The following is a 19,983-nucleotide window of genomic DNA, read 5'->3' as shown; positions in this document are numbered from 1 at the left end:
ATTCTTTGGTTCACAGTCCAATCTCACTTCTCATTCCTCCAAGTCCACTGATTGCAGACAATTCTTATACCGTGCACAGAATTTGACATTTATAAAGTTCACCTAGCTTTGGTGCTTAAAAGATAAATGGTTACCACTCAGGAAGGTTCTTGTCGATTTTCAGAGAGAGATTTGTTATTCCAGGACATTCACAACTAATGTACTTCCATCAGCCACTCCAGTGTCTTGCTGAAGAAACTTGCCCGGTCAGGGTTCTCCAGATGATAACCTCTTTCAGGTCATCACAGAGTTCCTTCTTGCTTCACTTATTCTAAGTGAAACATTAGTCAGCCAGTCCTCTCCTCTTGCATAAACCACAAGGGCTTTGACCAGGCTGTCTTCCAAATGGGCTTGCCAGTTTGTCCTATTCCAGTCCCAACTACTTCTGCTGGCTGTAACACTGTACAAGTGATCTCTGTGTGTGTGTGTGTGTGTCTCTCTTTCTGAGAGAAGGCCTGTTTCACTCCCTCTGCTTGCAAAACCACACATCCCGCTTATAACAGCAAGCTCTCCTCCAGAAAATATGCGGCTCCAACAAGCTCTTTCATCTGTTGCCTTTTGCAAACGACAATCCATCTCTTGAACACTCTTCAAAAGCTCTTGCAAAAGCTGCATAGCTGATATGTCTAGCATGGGGCAGAGCTCCAATATTTTAAATAGGATCGGTTTTGAAGTGTTTGTATGTGACCTACTCCAACAAACCTTTCCTAATTTATCTCCCAAAAACTTATCTATATACTCTGTCACCTAAGGAAAGAATTAATCTACATTTCCCTTGTAATGTTCACTTCTGCCACCAAGGAATAACAGCATGAAAAGCAGGAGAACTAGTTCTGATCCATGTATGGTATGAAGGGCCTTAAAGATTGCTTTCTTCTCATCCAGATCTTCTATTGTCTCCTATGTGTCTTGTAAATGCATTCTTAAACATGTTAATATCACAATTATATGTCAGGAGACAGACCACATTCTGTAAAAATGTGTTCTCTGAGTTTTTAATAGGCTTGGTACATGGATGTCTAAAGATTACATCGCGTTTCATTAATGCACTTGAAATTTCATTAGCATGTTTTTTAGCTTGTAAAAGCTTCAAGAAAAAAGATTTCTCGAGTAAACTCGTGTTTCAGGCAAGATGAGATTTAAAAAAAAAACTCAAGTTAAAACTAACAACATGGCTTTCCTGTGACAAAAAAAAATCTTGGCATGTGTGGAGTTACAGGAAGACAGTACTAGTACTTAGCAAATTAAAATAGGTGGAGCTTACCTTAATTTTATCATAATATTTATGGAAAGAATGTTTGAAAAAAATAGCGAAATAGGTAATTATTGCATTATTTAGAGGAGATTTCGTGAAATATGAATGTGGTGTGTCTGCATCTTTATTATTATTATTATTAATTATTATAATCATACATGGCACTCACTACCAACTCATTCAGTGGGTTGCCAGGCAATGTGCTGTATGGGAGAATAAAAGAAGCTCTCGACTTCTCGCAGGCTGTTGCATTATAATTGCTGGGGTTTTATTACCTCAGCACACTGCAGTGCAGGAGACAGCGAGGAAGAGGGAGCTGTGTTTTTATAATATTAGTACTGAAATGAGAAGTGCCTTTGTCAGCGGCCTCAAGAGAAAGAGTGAATTTGTATCTCAGAGGAACATTTATTGCTTTGACGATTGTGTCAGGACAAGAACAAAATAAAATCGAAGAGCGGACTAACATTGTAGGGCAACTGCAAAATGTAGGACAAGCAAATATTTGATTATTGTATTCTCTTTGATCTGATTCTCTCATGGTGCTTTCAGTTTGATGTGTACCTGTTACAGGCATTGAATTCAAATTACACAAGGTCAAATTTATTTCTACTTTGCAGAATCCCCAATGAATAGATAAAATGTGTCTTGATTGTTAGGCTTTAACTGCATGAAAAGTAACACAATCATTAACTAACTTCGATTTATTGCCTGTGATATATTTTCAAAGCCTAATTTCCTTGCGACCATCGATTTTGGAATATTTTTACTTGAGTGTCAGGTATATAGCTAATGTTTTTTTCAATGGTAAATATTTTGGATTGGTTGTGATATATTTTGTTCATGTAAATGTTGATCTGGGCAAAAATGTTTTGGGCAAGCTAGTTTTATGCATGTCTGGATTCAAATCGATGTTTAGGGAATCATTCAGACTTCCATAAATGTTCTCTCTCTTATATGGTTGTAAATTTGAAGTAGTCAAGTTTAGATCATTTTGATAGGGCGGATGGGGGATAAAGGAAGATGCTTCCTCTTCTTTTTAAATTTTTAAAAATTTTTCACACTATGAACCATATTATCAAAATACACACAAACATTTCCATCTTGAATATACACAGTATCATTTTCTCCCCTTTTTCCCCCCCTCCCTTCCCTCCCTCCTTCCTATCCCCCCCCCCCACCCACTCAACGTTCAACATATATGATGCATTAAACAATGTCATCACACAAAGAAAATAAACAAGAAAATGTGTCATCTACTTTTACACACTGGGTCAGTTCATTTTGTCTTCTTCATTTTAGGGGGTGGAGGTCCACGATAGGCCCTCTCTGTTGTGTTCCATGTACGGTTCCCAAATTTGTTCAAATACTGTGACTTTATTTTTTAAATTGTTATTTTTTCCAATGGAATACATTTATTCATTTCTACATACCATTGGTGTACTCTCAGGCTCTCTTCTGATTTCCAGGTTGACATTATACATTTTTTTGCTACAGCTAAGGCTATCATAATAAATCTTTTTTCAGCTCCATCCAATTTGAGGCCTAATTCTTTACTTCTTATATTACTTAGAAGAAAAATATTTGGATTTTTTGGTATGTTGCTTTTTGTGATTTTATTTAATACCTGATTTAAATCTTCCCAGAACTTTTCCACTTTCTCACATGCCCAAATTGCATGTACTGCTGTTCCCGTTTCCTTCTTACAGTGAAAACATCGGTCTGATACTGTTGGGTCCCATTTATTTAACTTTTGGGGCATGGTATATAGCCTGTGTAACCAATTATATTGTATCATGCGTAACCTCGTGTTTATTGTATTTCTCATAGTTCCGGAGCATAGCTTTTCCCATTTTTCATTTTTTATCTTTATGTTTAGATCTTGTTCCCACTTTTGTTTGGGTTTACAGCTTATTTCATCGTTCCCTTTCTCTTGCAGCTTGATGTACCTGTTTGTTAGAAATATTTTAATTATCATTGTGTCTGTAATCACATATTCAAAGCTGCTTCCTTCTGGTAACCTCAGCCTGCTTCCCAATTTGTTCTTCAAGTAGGTTTTCAGTTGGTGGTATGCAAACATTGTACCGTGAGTTATACCATATTTGTCCTTCATTTGTTCAAAAGATAATAAATTATTTCCCAAAAAACAATTTTCTATTCTTTTGATTCCTTTTCTCTCCCATTCTCTGAAGGAAAGGTTATCTATTGTGAAAGGGATTAGTTGATTTTGCATCAATAATAATTTTGGTAGTTGGTAATTTGTTTTTTTTCCTTTCTACGTGAATCTTCTTCCAAATGTTGAGTGGATGGTGCAGTACTGGTGAACTTCTATGTTGCACCAGTTTTTCATCCCACTTATAAAGTATATGTTCTGGTACCTTCTCCCCTACTTTAACTAACTCTAACCTGGTCCAATCTGGTTTTTCCCTTGTTTGATAAAAATCTGATAGATATCTTAATTGTGCTGCTCTATAATAATTCTTAAAGTTTGGTAGCTGTAAGCCCCTTGTTTGTACCATTCTGTTAATTTATCTAGCGCTATCCTCGGTTTCCCCCCTTTCCATAAGAATTTCCTTATTATTTTCTTTAGCTCATTAAAGAATTTCTCTGTTAAGGGAATTGGTAATGATTGAAATAGGTATTGTATCCTTGGGAAGATATTAATTTTAATGCAATTTACCCTTCCTATCAGTGTTGGTGGTAAACCTTTCCAATGTTCTAAGTCATCTTGTAATTTCTTCATTAAATGGCTGATAATTTAATTTGTATAGTTGGCCTAGATTATTATCTAGTTGTATACCTAGGTATCGGATTATTTGTGTTTGCCATTTAAATGGTGATTCTTTCTTAAATTCTGTGAAATCTGCATTATTCATTGGCATCACTTCACTTTTATTTGCGTTGATCTTGTACCCCGATATTTCGCCATATTCCTTCAATTTCTTATGTAATTCTTTTATTGATAATTCTGGTACTGTTAAGTATACTATGATGTCATCTGCAAATAGACTGATTTTATATTCCTTCTCTTTTATTTTTATCTCTTTTATTTTCTGTTCTTATCAGTTCTGCCAAGGGTTCTATAGCTAAAGTGAACAGTGAGGGAGATGGTGGACATCCCTGCCTAGTTGACCTGCTTAATTTAAATTGGTTCGATTATATATCCATTTACTGTTACCTTCGCCAGTGGTCCCTTATATAATGCTTTAATCCAATTAATATATTTCTCTGGTAGGTTGAACCTCTGTAGAACTTTAAATAATTCCATTCTACCCTGTCAAAGGTTTTCTCTGCGTCTAAAGCAACCGCCACTGTTGGTGTCTTATTTCCTTATACTGCATGGATTAAGTTTATGAACTTACAGATATTGTCCGTTGTTCATCTTTTCTTAATAAATCCAGTTTGATCTAGTTTTACTATTTTTGGTACACAGTCGGCCAATCTGTTTGCTAATAGTTTTGCTATTATCTTATAATCTGAGTTAAGTAGAGATATTGGTCTATACAATGCTGGTGTTAGTGGATCTTTCCCTGTCTTTGGTATTACTGTAATTATTGGTGTTTTACATGAATCTGGCATGTTTTGTGTTTCTTCAATTACTTCCAGGAGAGGAGGAATTAATAAGTTTTTAAATGTTTTATAGAATTCTATTGGGAGTCTGTATTCTCCAGGCATTTTATTGTTTGGTAGGTTTTTTAATATATTCTGTATTTCCTCTATTTCAAATGATTTTATCAATATGTTTTGCTCCTCCTCTTGCAATTTCGGTAGTTCAATTTTAGCTAGAAACTCATCTATTTTGTCTTCTTTCCCTTCATTCTCAGTTCGATATAATTGCTCATAGAATTCCTTGAAGTTTTCTTTGATCTCTGTTGGGATGTATGTAATTTGTTTGTCCTTTTTCCTTGATACCGTTCTTTCAGCTTGTTCTGTTTTAAGCTGCCAAGCTAGTACTTTGTGCATTTTTTCTCCTAGCTCATAATACTTTTGCTTTATCTTCATTATGTTCTTCTCCACCTTATAAGTTTGTAGTGTTTCGTATTTTTTTTGTCTGCCAATTCTCTTCTTTTTGTTGTATCTTGTCTTGTTGCTAGTTCTTTTTCTGTACTTACTATTTCCCTTTCCAGCTGTTCTATTTCCCGATTGTAGTCCTTCTTCATCTTAGTTACATAACTTATTATCTGCCCTCTGATGAAAGCTTTCATTGCATCCCATAATATAAATTTATCTTTCACTGATTCCGTATTTATTTCAAAGTACATTTTAATTTGGCGCTCAATAAATTCTCTAAAATCCTGTCTTTTAAGTAGCATGGAGTTTAATCTCCATCTATACATTCTTGGTGGGATGTCCTCCAGCTCTATTGCTAATAACAGGGATGAGTGATCCGATAACAATCTAGCTTTATATTCCATTTTCCTAAATCTCCCTTGGATATGGGCTGACACCAGGAACAGGTCAATCCTTGAGTATGTTTTATGTCTACTCGAATAATATGAGTATTCCTTCTCCTTTGGGCGTTGTCTCCTCCATATATCCAAAAGTTGCATTTCCTGCATTGATTTAACCATAAATTTGGCTTCTTTGTTCTTTCTGCTAGTCTTTTGTCCAATTTTATCCATCTTTAAACCCAAATTAAGGTTAAAGTCCCCTCCTATCAATATATTCCCCTGCTTATCTACAATCTTCAAAAAAGTATCTTGCATAAACTTTTGATCCTCCTCATTAGGTGCATATATATTGACCAAATTTCAAAATTCTGAATATATCTGACACTTTATCATTACATACCTCCCTGCTGAATCTATTATTTCCTCCTCTATTTTGATTGGTACATTTTTATTGATTAATATAGCTACTCCTCTGGCTTTTGAATTATATGATGCTGCCATTACGTGCCCTACCCAGTCTCTCCTTAACTTCTTGTGTTCCACTTCAGTTAGATGTGTTTCCTGCACCAATGCTTTATCTATTTTTTTCTTTTTTTTCAGTAAATTTAATAGCCTCTTCCTTTTGATTTGGTTATGTATTCCGTTAATATTTATAGTCATATAGTTCAACATGACCATTTCATACTTTTTTACATCTCATTTCCGCTTCCTCACCACCACCTTTCCCCTTTTACCCATTTCCATTTCTCAGTTTTCTTTTTTTTTTGAACGCACTGTATGACAACACTTCTAAAACATAAAATATTTCAACCATTCCCACATCTAAAATTCCCTTAACCCCAAGTGTCCCCCCCATCTCTGAGTTGCCCCTTGTCCCTTGCCGGGCAATCACAACTCCCCTCTCCATACAGACTGTGAACGCGTTTGCAAGTGTCAATTGATTTCGCAGAGACTGTTATTCTCTCCCACCCAACCCCCTCCAGAAGACTTTTATCTTCACATTACAACAAAGCTCCCCCTGGTTTCTTCTTTTTATTTTAATGTTTTATTTATTTATTATTAATTTTTTAACCCCTCTTTTTTTCTCCCTTCTCCTTTACTTCCCTTTTCTTCCCTCCTTTAGTTCTTACTTATACATTATTTTCACTTCTTTATATGTAGTTTGTCATTGTTCTTTGTTCTCGTTGCATCTCTTCATCTCTATTTCTGTCTTGCGGGCGTTCTGAAAATTCTTGTGCTTTCTCTGGATCCAAGAACAGTCTGTTTTGCTGCCCCGGGATAACTATTTTAAGCACCGCTGAATATCTTAACATAAATTTATAGCCTTTCTTCCATAGGATCGATTTTTCTGCGTTAAACTCCTTCCTCTTCTTCAGGAGCTCAAAACTTGTGTCTGGGAAGAAAAAAAAAATTTTGACCTTTGTATTCCAGTGGTTTTTTTGTCTTCTCTCATTTTATTCATTGCCTTCTCCAATATATTTTCTCTTGTCGTGTATCTCAGGAATTTTACTAAAACGGATCTTGGTTTTTGTTGTGACTGTGGTTTCGGGGCTAATGTTCTGTGTGCCCTTTCTATTTCCATTCCTTCCAGCATTTCTGGCATTCCCAGGACTTTTGGGATCCATTCTTTTATAAATTCTTTCATATCTTTGCCTTCTTCATCTTCCTTAAGGCCCACTATCTTTATATTGTTTCGCCTACTATAGTTTTCCATTATATCCATCTTCTGAGCTAACAACTCCTGTGTTTCTTTAACTTTTTTTATCACTTTCTTCCAAATTTCTTTTTAAGTCGTTCACTTCCATTTCTACCGCCATGACATGTTCTTCCACATTTTCTAATCTTTTCCCTACATCTACTTTGACCAGCTCTATTCTACTCACTTTTTCTTCTGTACTTTTCATTTTTCTTTTAATTTCACTAAATTCTAGTGTCAGCCATTCTTTTAATGCTTTCATTTGTTCTTGGCATTTTTTAAAATCTATGTATTGTCCATTCATTTTATGTCCTATTCCTCTGTGCAGAGCTTGTTCTCCTTCTTCTTCTTCTGTGTCTGCTCTTGGGTTTGTGTCTTTTATCTGTGTCTCTTCTGACTTTCTTGTTGAGCTGCTTGTCTCAGTTTGTGGGAATTTTTTTTCCCATGGTGTCTTGATGTTGGTCCTCTTCTTCTGGCTTGGTTATCTGTTGTGTCTCTAATTTCCTTTTTTCTTTCTCAACCCTCCCATTCCTGTTGTTTATCTTCCAGCTGGACCCCCTCCCGTCGGTGTTGTCCTTGTCATGCGCAGTTGGACACCCCTGTTTGGCTCTGTGAGCCGTTTTTGCAGTCCTGCGGTTAGTGGGTTGGGACGCTGCAGGGTCTCCACTAACCTCGGGGAGTGGGCTCCTCTTTCCACGGCGGGTCCCTGCTTTTTCGTGCAGGTAAGGCCTTCAACTTTCTCTTTCGGCTTCTTTCTTTCTTATTTTTTTCCCCGTTGTTTTTGGTTTTTCTTTCTTAGGTGCCATTTTCTCCACACCTTCATTTTTTATTTGTTGTGACTTGTGTGTCTGGGGCTTTACTTTTTCTTCACTTTTTTCCTTCTTTTCTGGAGAGGGCTGGTATTCTCCTACCAGCCACTACTCCATCACGTGACTCCTCCCAGAAAGATGCTTGTTCTTGTGGAAAAATATTTAATAGGGAATCACAATTTAAAAATAAGGAATTGCTCACTGAAGATGAGGTATTTTTTTTTAAACTTGGAATTTCTTACTTAAGGAATTTCCTGAAAGGATAATGGAAGCAGAGTCTGAATATTTTTAATAAGGGCGGCGACCACGGTTGTGGACCAGCGAGGGACTCTGCGGTGGCAAGCTGTTGGTGACCTGCGACCGAGAAGCCCACATAGATTGTGAGCTATTGATAATGAGGTCCTTTGTGGGCCTGCTGGAGGCTGGCCTATGAGAGCCAGGTATCGGTACTGAGATTTGAGGGCAAGGATGGCTCCTGAATGGCCCTGGGCACCGAAGGCTTCATCATTGTGTCGGAGAGTTGAATTTTGGCTCTGGTTGCTGATGGTTTGAACTGAACTAGAGTCGTGCGTGGCTGCAGAGGCTGCGGGAGCACTGGAGGCAAATCCATGGACACTCAGTGACTGGGTGGGGCTCTCTTTTGCTTTGAATGTAAGAGGCACTGTGCAACGTGAATTAGTCTTATGGCAGACTAATATTTCATTTCTGCTTTTCTGCATGACAATACATGGCATCTGATCTGATTAATGAGGCAGATTTAGATTCTTAATAAGCAAGAGGTTGAAAGATGGCAAGGATGAGGTTAGGCAGGAATGTGGAATGAGGCTACAGTTATATTATTGCCATGGCCTCATCCTGCTCTGAATTTTTATGTGTGTCGAAATGTCACAAGAAAAGGTTGTGATTAAATATTATTTTCAGTTTTGGAATTGATTAAATTCCAGGTAGCATGGCACTGTTACATACTTTACAGCATCATTACTATTCAGCAATATTTGGACTCAAAGGCACCAGTTTTGTTTGTGGTCGAATTATTCTGATTCAGACATTAGTGAGATAAAACTGGAAAATGGTGGAAAGACTTAGCAGAGCTGGGACTTATCACTTTGCAGAATGGAAGGATGGGAGGAGACTTGATAGACGTCTACAAGTTTATGAGAGTCATAGATAGGGTGGACAGCTGGCACCTGTTTCCCAGGGCAGGATCAGTAAACACCAGAGGACCTTTGTAGAAAGTTAAGGGAGGGAAGTTTAGGCAAGACATCAGGGATAAGTTTTTTTACACAGAGTTGTGGGGGCCTAGTATGCCTTGCCGGGGATGGTGGTGGAGGCTGAAACATTGGGGGCATTGGACAGACACATGGATGAAAGAAAAATAGAATGTGATGGGGTAGGGAAGGCTTAGTATTTTTTTTAAGATAGGTTTGGAAAAGGAACTAGGTTAACATCAGAATTTGATGATAATTCTGATATCCAGTGCATATTGAAACTGATAAGTAAAATGTGGGAACAAGAAATGCTTTTGAACATTTTGGATGCTTGAATAATTTTAATTTCCTTCATCAGGTCTTAACTATTTTATCAGCTGTTTGGAAATGCTTTCATGCAAATAAAGACTGATATGTTCACACCATAAAAATACTGGATGCTGTCTCAGTAAAACTGTAAATCTGAGTGATAGATATTGGTCAACTCATCCAGAAAGTCATGAGGCAAGGGATCAGTGGAACCTTGGCTATATTGATACAAAATTGGCTTGTAGGTAGAAAGCAGAGAGTGGTAGTGGAAGTAAAGTATTCTACCTGGAGGTCAGGGACTAGACGAGTGCTGCAGGGATCTGTTCTGGGACCCCTGCTCTTTGTGATTCTTATAAAAGACCTGGATGAAGAGGCGGAAGGATGGAAAGTAAGTAAGTTTGCAAATGACCTGAAGGTTGGAGGAGTTGTGGATGGAGCTGAGGGTAGTCAAAGGTTACAAGAGGATATAGACAGGATGCAGAGTTGGGCAGAAAAGTGGCAGATGGATTTCGATCCAGATAAGTGTGAGGTGATGGATTTTGGAAGGGTGAACCAGAAGGCTGAGGGCAGAGTTAATAGTTGGCTATTTAAGAGTGTGGATGTGAACAGAGGGACTTTGGGGTCAAAATCCATACATCCCTTAAGCTCACCACACAGGTTGATGGAATAGTTAAGGAGGCCTGTGGAATGCTGGGATTCATTAATAGTGGGATTCAGTTCAAGAGTAGAGAGGTCATGTTACAACTCTACAAATCTCTGATGAGACCACAATTAGAGTATTGTTTTCAGTCTGGTCACCTCATTATAGGAAGAACGTGGAAGCTATGGAGAGCGTGCAGAGGAGATTTACCAAGATGATCCCTTGATTGGGAAACTAGTCTAATGAAGCAAGGTTAGCAGAGCTGGGTCTTTTCACTTTGCAGCATGGAAGGATGGGAGGAGACTTGATAGACGTCTACAAGTTTATGAGAGTCATAGATAGGGTGGACAGCTGGCACCTGTTTCCCAGGGCAGGATCAGTAAACACCAGAGGACCTATGTAGAAAGTTAAGGGAGGGAAGTTTAGGCAAGACATCAGGGATAAGTTTTTTTACACAGAGTTGTGGGGGCCTAGTATGCCTTGCCGGGGATGGTGGTGGAGGCTGAAACATTGGGGGCATTGGACAGACACATGGATGAAAGAAAAATAGAAGGTTATGGGGTAGGGAAGCCTTAGTACTTTTTTTAAGGTAGGAATATATGGGTCGGCAGAAAATTGAGAGCCGAAGGGCCTGTACTGCTGTATTGTTCTGTCCTATGTTCTTTTAAGAAGGGCATTAAAGTTACATGGATGTAATGACTCAAAGCAATCACCATGGTCTCATTGAATAGTGAAGCAATCTTGAGATGACAAACATCTCTTATTTATAGCAGTGAAGTTAGTGATGGTTTATGTACATTGTGGATCAATAATCGAGTCCCATCCTTAAAGCATCTCCTCTGTCCTTTCTTGAATGTAATATCTGATGCTCTTTTTGTCTCATTAACAAAATATTCTTCACATATGTAACAAGAAACTTTAGAGTATATATCAATGGCCAAGATATGACAATATTTTGTAAAATTGGAAGGTGAGGTGGTTATGTATGAGAAGTAAATGTGTATACCTGGGAATTGTGGGCTGCTGAGAGGATCTGAGTGATGTGTAAGTAGATCTGTCATACAATAGATCCCCTGTTATCTGGAATTCAAGCAACCAGCCGCCTCAAGAAACTGGCAATAATTTTGAGAAAATAAATAGATTAAAAAAACCCTAAAGTTTAAAATTGGTGCATCTCGCTGTTAGTTCACCAATTACGCAGCATGCAGTCTCAAGCAACCGGAAAATACACATCCGGTATCTACCAATCCCAGTAGGCACCAGATACCAGGGGTTTTATTGTATTGTGATACCTGTAGGGAACAACGATATTGGCAGGGAAGAAAACAGTTGCTCATGACTGTGGCCTGATGGACTAGTCTTTTTCCTTTTCAATAAAAAAAAATTTTACATCTCTTTTAATTACTGAAATGACTTTTCCATTTTTCAGTTTGGGGGAACAGTGAAAATAACTTTTATGCAGGATTTGGATAGTTTCTCCCAGTCACATTCCCAAAAGTACTTAACAGTAGTTTTGTCAAAGGTGGCTGATACCAAACAGAAATGTGAAGCATCACTTTGTGTAACCATGTATAACAGGCGATACTTGATCTCAAAGAAACTAAGCCTGGGACTCACTGGGGGTATTGAGATGTAACAATATAGGGCTAGATTTCATTGTGCACAATAGGGATTAATTATGGTAGCAGTTACAAAGTTGCATTCTATTGGGATAAAGTTATGCCAGAAAGCAATGTTAAAAGTAGAAAGTGCAAGGTCTGGCTGTTAAAAATAAAAAAAATTACAGATTTTGATTGCATTTTTTTCCAGTACTTTCTGTGTTTATTTCACATGTTGATTTCGCATTTAATTTCATTGTTAAAAATTACCCCCATTTGTTCAACTGCAGGAAATGACTGAATGAGTCTCAGCCTGTGAATTTTCTAATTGTACCCCTTTTTACACGGCGATCCCACAATACTGCCGTAAAGAAACCTGTCATTAAGCCGGCTTTGCTTGTTTACACTGAACTAAACAACACTGACATAATGCTGTCATTTTACACAGCAAGCCAGCATTCCTGGGACAAAAGAGGCAGGACTTGTAGCATGCACATCCTTTCCCGCCCTGGTCCTGGCTTGCTGGCTCGCCCTTTTTTTACAGACATCGATTTGGTGCTGTGACTACCTCTATTGCTGGCTTAAAGGCAGGACTACAATGACCCTCTCTTTCCCACCCCCTTCCCCCCCAATTCTGTGTTCATACCTTTTACACAGCAGGCGTGGTGCAATAATGATGCAATATTCCTGCCTTGAAGTGGCCGTGTAAGAGGGGCTTATTATGTACACTTCAAGAATATCATATAACACTTGATATTCCTAAACGGTTCTGACTGACTTGTTGGATCATTCATTTGGCCAGAGGTATGAAGAAATAAGAGCAGTTTTATACCATTCTAATTCAAAATGTTGGTCACTCTGGGAGGTTGAAATTGAGGCCCATTTTCAGAAACGAGCTATTCATGTAAGCTGTGATTGTGTTCCTGTATTTGCCCAAACCTCAACTCATTTATAGTATCTTCATAGCAGTATCTGAGCCCATGTGTCTCTTTTTCCACTTTGAATGACAGTATCCAGAACTTGTCATTCCTTTTTAACAGGATCTACTCCCTTGAAAGGTCGAGTAGGCCATGCTCATGATTAAAAAGGCTTTTTGGTTGATTATTCCTCCAATCCCAGCTTCTTTCTTTCTTTTTAAAATATTTTTATTGTGTTTCTTAAAGATGCTTCAGGAACACTGCCATTTCAATTATGAGGCTTCTTTCAATTACATTCACATGGATTACTTGGGTATTTCTGATGAAGATTGGTTAAAAAATGTTCTCATGACCTCATTTGATGCACGTGAAAATGCATTGGCATAATTTTAGAACAGTTTCAGTTTCTTGGAGAAATCTAAAAATGGCAGATGCTGGAATCTTGCAGGAACTAAGAGAAGCTGGAAGGGCTCAGTCGTCCAGGCTGTGTCCATGAGTGGAAATGATCAGTCAATGTTTTCAGCACTGTGTCTTTCTGGGCTTGTCTGCAATTTCAGATACAGTTATTCGAACTTTGACATTAACTGTAATTGACATGTTAACTTGTCACTTTCAACAGGGTTCAGATGAAATTGAGCTCCTGCAGTAGGCAATGGCTTGAAGCTTTTACTCTTGATTGTTCAGTCATTTTGGTTCAGTCCACCTTGGAATCCAGGATACTGGTTTGTAGGCATTGTTATATTTGAGATCTAATGTTACATTCTTAATTTGATTACCTGACTTGTCCAGTAAAAGCTGATGAAATTTTCAAATTCTTCTGAGACACAAAATACTGCAAATGCTAATTTATTTTTTTTGCACCTTCCCGAAAGGTACATAATTGTGTGGGAGTACAAGAAGTGATTAATTTCTTTTGCCCATTATCTATTATATAGCTTATCTGCACCATAATTAGGCAAAACGTGACAACTTTAACTTGTTAATTTTGATCATGAAAAAGGAATGTTTCACTTGCTGGATATTTCACTCTTTTCTCCATGTTGATTTCAATCCTTTCACACCAAGTCATGTGATGGTTACAAGATCTGGAAGGAATTGTGAGAAATATCACAACTTCACAAGGAAGAACCTTAATTCAGAATCATTTTTAAGTTTTGGCACTTGGTGATGGCATTTTTTTTCCCGTCGCTAGTTATACAACGTTGACATCAATCTTCAAATCAAGGCGTACTACTTTAAGAACATTTCTTAATCACAAGTACACATTGTGAACGCTTTCTTCAAAATCATCTTGGTTTGGAAGATCTTGGACCAAATCTTGATGATAGATTGTAACCCTGTGCAGAAACTTCAGTGCACGACGACAGTAAGATACTTCTATCATTCATTTTTGGGAGACCCCCAGTTTTATGAATATCTTTAATCCTGACAACACTGCATGCATGCCATGTGGAATGGACACCAGATATTATTCATCAAGCTCGTGCCAAAAGTTCAGATACAGCCGTTGGAGACTGTCTTGTTCTCTTATTCAGCACCAAAGCTTGTCATGTGTGGCAGGCCAACAAAAATCAAAGCCACTGTGACTTGTGTTGAGATTCGTTTGGGATTCAGAAGGAAACGAGTCCAGACACACGGAATGGATAACCTAAGGATTTATTAACATTGAAACAAACGGGCTGGTTCACCCAGCAACACGGTGGCAGATCAGGAGCAAATTAATAGCACAAAGCAAAATAATTAGCAACTTCCAAACAGCGGGAAACTAAACTCAGCAGCAGAATGCAATCAGAAGTAGTTCCGGGAGAGGAGAGGGGATCACAACTGGCTTCCGACCCTGAAATACGCTCATAGGGAAAAGGGGATTCCAATGACGGGCGCTATTGTATTGGGAGAGGTTGTGGCTGTCACATGACAGCACTCCTCCCTACCTAGTCGGAGGACACACCAGCTGCCAATCAAGCTCCTGTTCCACACCACCTATCAGCACACACCTTGCTGTCAGCCCATACTAATTACCTGCCCTACACCCTCCAGCCTACCTGTACTTAATCTCAGGCCATTGGCTGCCATAATTACGTTGGCCCGCCTGGAACTGAGCCTTTGGCCCCCCCAGTCAATCATCTGGGTTAGACTCTCCAGCACTATAAAGATGCCATGCGCCCTTTGTTTTCTCTCTCTTGCCATCTTTGAAGGACCCCCTGTTCTACGCTGGGCTGATAAACTTGGACCTGCGCTGGAGAAGCTGCTGGTGAGATTAATAGAGTTGGGAGAGCTGGTCAATATCCCTAGATTAGCACAGAGCCGCATTCGCCCAGAGCCAAGGGATGGCAGGACACAAATTTACTTTCCCCCTCGATTGCATGCATGGGTGTATCTTTTTTCCCATGTCCATTTATTGGCTGTGTGTGTGTTTCATTGCCACTATTATTTTTCCCACACTATCAAATTCTTATTGCCAACCAAGTGCGGTTCCCATGCTAAGTAATAAACTGAATGCGTTTGTTCACCATTATTCCTCTCTTCCCATGGTTGTTGTATATACCGTGTGTGGGTGGGTGTGTGGGTGTGTGCGCATGTACTGTGTATAACCTCATTTTTCCATAGCTTTGTCACTACCAAATAAAGCTTTTTACTATCAAAACTTGTGTCCAGATCCTTGCCTTTGAGACCTTCCAAACCTGTTTCCTCACTCAGAACAGCTACCTATAGGGGGTTGCTAGTCCCTTACGGGCGACCATGTGGCAAAGAGAAGTGCAACTGAGGTGCTTCAGTTTTATAGCCTGTCCTGCTCAGCAGGGGCTGTGAGGACTGGCTAATGTGAGTGCATGCTCTGCCTGGTGGGCTCATGCTTGACTGGCAGGATGGAATAGCTGGGCGGTGGCTTCAGACATATCAGGAAATGGTTACTGTCTATGTAACACTTCTTATGCTGTGCACTCTTGTGTCTGACAGGCAGAAGGTCCTTGACAAGCATGTAGGAAAAGACAACAAAAATATTAATCTAAAACTCACTAAGTTAGCATCACCAATATTTTTCAACAAATTCAGGTGATAAATTCCATTCCAAGTTAATTCCTAATGTCTTGAGAATATCTTGAGAGACAACATCAATATATTCAAGTGGCAGACAAAGAATTTGTCATTAAATCAGTGTTTTGTGAGCAAACATTCATATTATAACCATCTTACAACATAACTATAAATTAAAAAATTAGTGGTGCATGAAAAGTAAGGGCAGTGTCTTTGGTTCACTGATTATTCAGGAATCTGATGGCAGCAGGGAAGAAGCTGACCTTGTGCCACTGAGTGCTTGTCTTCAGGCTCCTGTACCTTTTCCCGATGGTAGCAGAATGAAGAGGGTGGTGGGGGTCTTTGAGGGGAGAAGCTGCTTTATTTAAGACACCACCTTATGTAGATGTCCTTAATGGAGTGAAGTCTGGTGCCTGTGATGTTGCAGGCCAAGTTAACAACCTTCTTGTCCTGATAGTTGGCCAGAATGCTCTCCATGGTACATCTGTAGAAGTTTACGAGAGTTTTTGGTGACATACTGAATCTCCTCACACATCTCATGAAGTATAGCCACTGACGAGCCTTCTTTGTGATTGCATCAACATGAAAGCTCCAGGACAGATCCTTGGAGATGTTGACACCCAGAAATTTGAAGTTTTTGACCCTGTCCACTGAGCCCTTGATGAGGACTGGGTCATGTTCCCTGACTTCCTTCTGAAGTCCACAATCATCTCCTTGGTTTTGGCAAGGTTGTCGTCGTTACACCATTCAACGAGCTGATCCATCTCCCTCCTGGACGCTTTCTCAGTGCTGTTTGTGATTCTACTGGTAATAGTTGTGTCATCGGCAAACTTGTAGATAGCATTGGAATTGTGCCTGGCCCCACAGTCATGGGCATATAATGAGTAGAGCAATGGACTAAGCACACATCCTTGGGTTTCGCCTGTGTTGATGATCAGTGAGGAGGAGACGTTGTTTCCAATTCTGATTAGAAAATCAAAGATCCAGTTGCAGTGTGGGGTACAGAGGCCTACAATACAGGGCACTTATTGAAAAGAGAACACCCTTAAACCATTGCTGCAGATTGAATTTGTTTTTGACACTGTTTTAATATTGAGAACCAGGTACATTTCATAACTGCAGGCCAATAATTTAACAATATATTTATGAGCACTAATTGATAGATCCGGACTGGCAATGCTTCCATCTTCCACCCTTCAAATTTTTGAGCTAACTAAAACTTTACCCTCAAATAAACTCGAATCTAGTTCCATTCACCCATTGTCCTTGGACGTTTAGACCCAATTTGGGAGTCAATCCATAAACATTCATTGAATATAATATCAAGTTTGTTTATTTATCATGTGATTGTACAAGTACAACCCAATGAAATAGGATTCTCCAGTCCACAGTGCAAAACATTGCAAAGGTGCAAGCAGACAAACAATACATAATAGAATACATATATTCAAATAAAAATTATTAATACATAGTAGAGTTTCCGAGAATTGTTTTAACAGTTTCACTGCCTGTGGGAAGACACTGTCCTTTGGTTCTAATACTTCTGTATCTCTTCCTGTAGTTGGAAGATGCTGCATGCAGGGTGGTAACGATCCTCACTGATTATACCAGCCTTCTAAATATCAATCCCAACAAATCACATCAATGGGGGGGAAAGATCCCAATGAACCTCTCTGATGCTTTTATGGTCCTGTGGATTGATAGGAGTCATCAGTCATACCACACTAATGCAGCTGGGAAGGATGCTCTCGATAGAACTCCTGTAGAAAGTTGACAGGATGGTAGCTGGTAGTTGTACCTGCCCCAGCCTTGTAAGGAAGTACAGTCACTGTTATGCATGCCTGACAAGGGAGGAGATGTGTGGTCAGGATAGGTCTCTTGCTAAGCAGACTGAGGAACTTGGTGCTCTCCAAGCATTTTGTTCAAATTCCACAGTGGCTGGGTCCCATTCCCACTCTCTATCCGTGAGCACTTTTCCTCCTTCTCTATTGGCATCTTGTGCATTTCTACTGGCAATTACTATGTGCCTGAATTCTGTCCTCTGGCTTCAACTTAAAGACACAATTTTAAGCTTGCCTCTGACAAAAGATGAATTGCTTGTTGTAATGTTTTTTTTCATTCCCTCTATGTCACCATCTGTCTGATTCTGGTTTTGTAAAGAACCCTGGGGATATTAAAGAAGTTGTAACATGAAAGCTATAATGTGACTTTGCTATCAGAGATAGTCTGGGCTCCATAGCAGCACTGCAGAGTAAATGGGACTGTACTAATACTACTGCAGCATCAAGCCTACTTCATGACTAAGATTTACTTCCTACTGGACTTTATCTTTAAAGTTGAAGTTGACAAACACAGTTTTATTTAAACAATGTCTACAACTTTGTTTCCTACTTGCGTCACTGCCTAGAATTCCAGTGCTCAGTTTAAAAAGGAGTGGAATTGGAGCACAGGCAACTGAATACATTGTTGGGACATTTTACGACTGACCGCAGAGAATAAATGCAGTAATGAATCTGCACGGTCGATAAAACAGCTTGAGGGACCCAGATAAGAAAAAGGATAAATTATATTAAAAATATAGAAGTGTCACTAAAGTTGCCTGGCCTTTAATTTTGGGGAGTTGTTGATAAAATGTTTCCCGTCGAGGAATCCCTCTTTAATTTACGTGCAGCCATCAAAGTCTCAATTTAAAGAATATTCTGTAAGTTTTAAAAGGTATATTCTAATTTCTGGAAATCTTTGTGTTCTCCTGAAATTTATTTCAAAAGTAACTTCTGTATAATTATAAGTATGCAGATGACCTTATTTTTACAAATGAAAATCATTCAAGCAATATCTTTGAACAGCATGCTTTAAAGCTGGATCTGATTTGTGATAGTAGGCCAGTGTAAATTTCTAAAACAATACAATTTTATTTACAATCTCAGCCACAAAGGGAGAGCGTGGAAACAGAGGCTTCAGCCAATGAGTCTGTGCCAACCATCAATGCTACAGAGCCCCAGTGCTGCAGTAAAATACTTCTAAGGTGGTTAGGCCTCAGGAAAGAAAAAGAATATAGAGAGGAAGGAATATTGTTTCTGGATTAATTTGTTGAACGGTTCATTATTTTTTTTTAAATTTGTACTGGTGAGAGATTACAATTTCATTTTAGAAGTATGTGGGATTTTCCCAGCTTGATGATCTCTTTGCCTCGAATCACTGAGCTAAAGTGCAAGGGATAAGTTTAGACGTACATTTCTTTTGGTCCAGCTCTTGCTGATTTGTTAACTGCTTGTGCTTTGTGTTTTGACGCTTTCCACAGACCTGCCCTTTTTTTTTCCTTCCCTGTACTGCATGACATCACCAGCTTTAAATATTCCAGCTGGATTTTTTTCCTCAGCGAGTTTGTGCTCACACAATGACCATGTAAGAGTGAGCAGAGGAAACTGCTCAGCTCTAGATTTCACCACCCATTTTCTCAGGACGTGGCTAAAGAAAGCATCTGAACTAAGGAGGAGGGGTGGGCGGGGAGGAAGAGGGAGAGAGAGAGAGAGTCAAATTACTACAGACAGGCAGATTCTGAACAACACTGAACAGGCTCAGAAACGCAAGAGAGAATCTCTTTATTACTAGGGAGTTGCTTTCTGCAGCTGGACTGCATTGATACGGAGGGGAAAAAAGGACCAAGTCTGTAAACTTGGGCAGAAAGTCAAAGTCAGTAGGCTATTGAAGAGATCTCGAAGTTGCTTCAACATGGCTCACTCAACCCCACTGAATGGAGTGGATGGACACAAGGATCCTTTGATAGAGTTGTTTGTTAAGGTAGGGTCTGCCAGAATCCGACTCTTTATTCCAGAAACAGCCAGCAGACAGCTGTCTGAAAGCCTCTTGACACTGCTCTTCATTGCCTTATTTGTTTCACGATTTACTCTATTTCTATATTTTAACAAAACTGATCAGTAAACTGCATAACAACTGACTTGAGCGAATTGATTTTCCGCTTGAAATAGAATTGTAATCTGAAGTAGAACATTTATACTGAGCAATTAAGAATTTAACACAGTCTGATTTTTTTTGCCCCGTTTTGCACTGCTGTTTTGCTTTGTTATGCC

At 39.0% G+C, this 19,983-nt stretch overlaps 1 protein-coding gene across 5 annotated transcripts in view; it reads left to right on the top strand.

Annotated features, from left to right (window-relative positions):
* The window catches only part of LOC138741466 (chloride intracellular channel protein 4), a 131,391-nt gene that overhangs the window by 25,712 nt on the left and 85,696 nt on the right, over window positions 1-19,983 (top strand). The window contains exon 1 of one of the 5 annotated variants that reach the window (XM_069895634.1): window positions 19,292-19,693. The exons of the other annotated variants lie outside the window; for them this stretch is intronic. Within the exon in view, the coding sequence (XP_069751735.1) occupies window positions 19,625-19,693 (69 nt within the window). The 5' untranslated portion in view covers window positions 19,292-19,624. Of the gene's footprint in view, window positions 1-19,291; window positions 19,694-19,983 lie in introns of those variants that run through there. 5 annotated transcript variants of the gene reach the window in all.

This window comes from Narcine bancroftii, chromosome 8 (genome assembly GCF_036971445.1).
Source record: "Narcine bancroftii isolate sNarBan1 chromosome 8, sNarBan1.hap1, whole genome shotgun sequence".
NCBI classification, from domain to species: domain Eukaryota; kingdom Metazoa; phylum Chordata; class Chondrichthyes; order Torpediniformes; family Narcinidae; genus Narcine; species Narcine bancroftii.
This window is presented reverse-complemented; position numbering and strand designations above follow the sequence as displayed.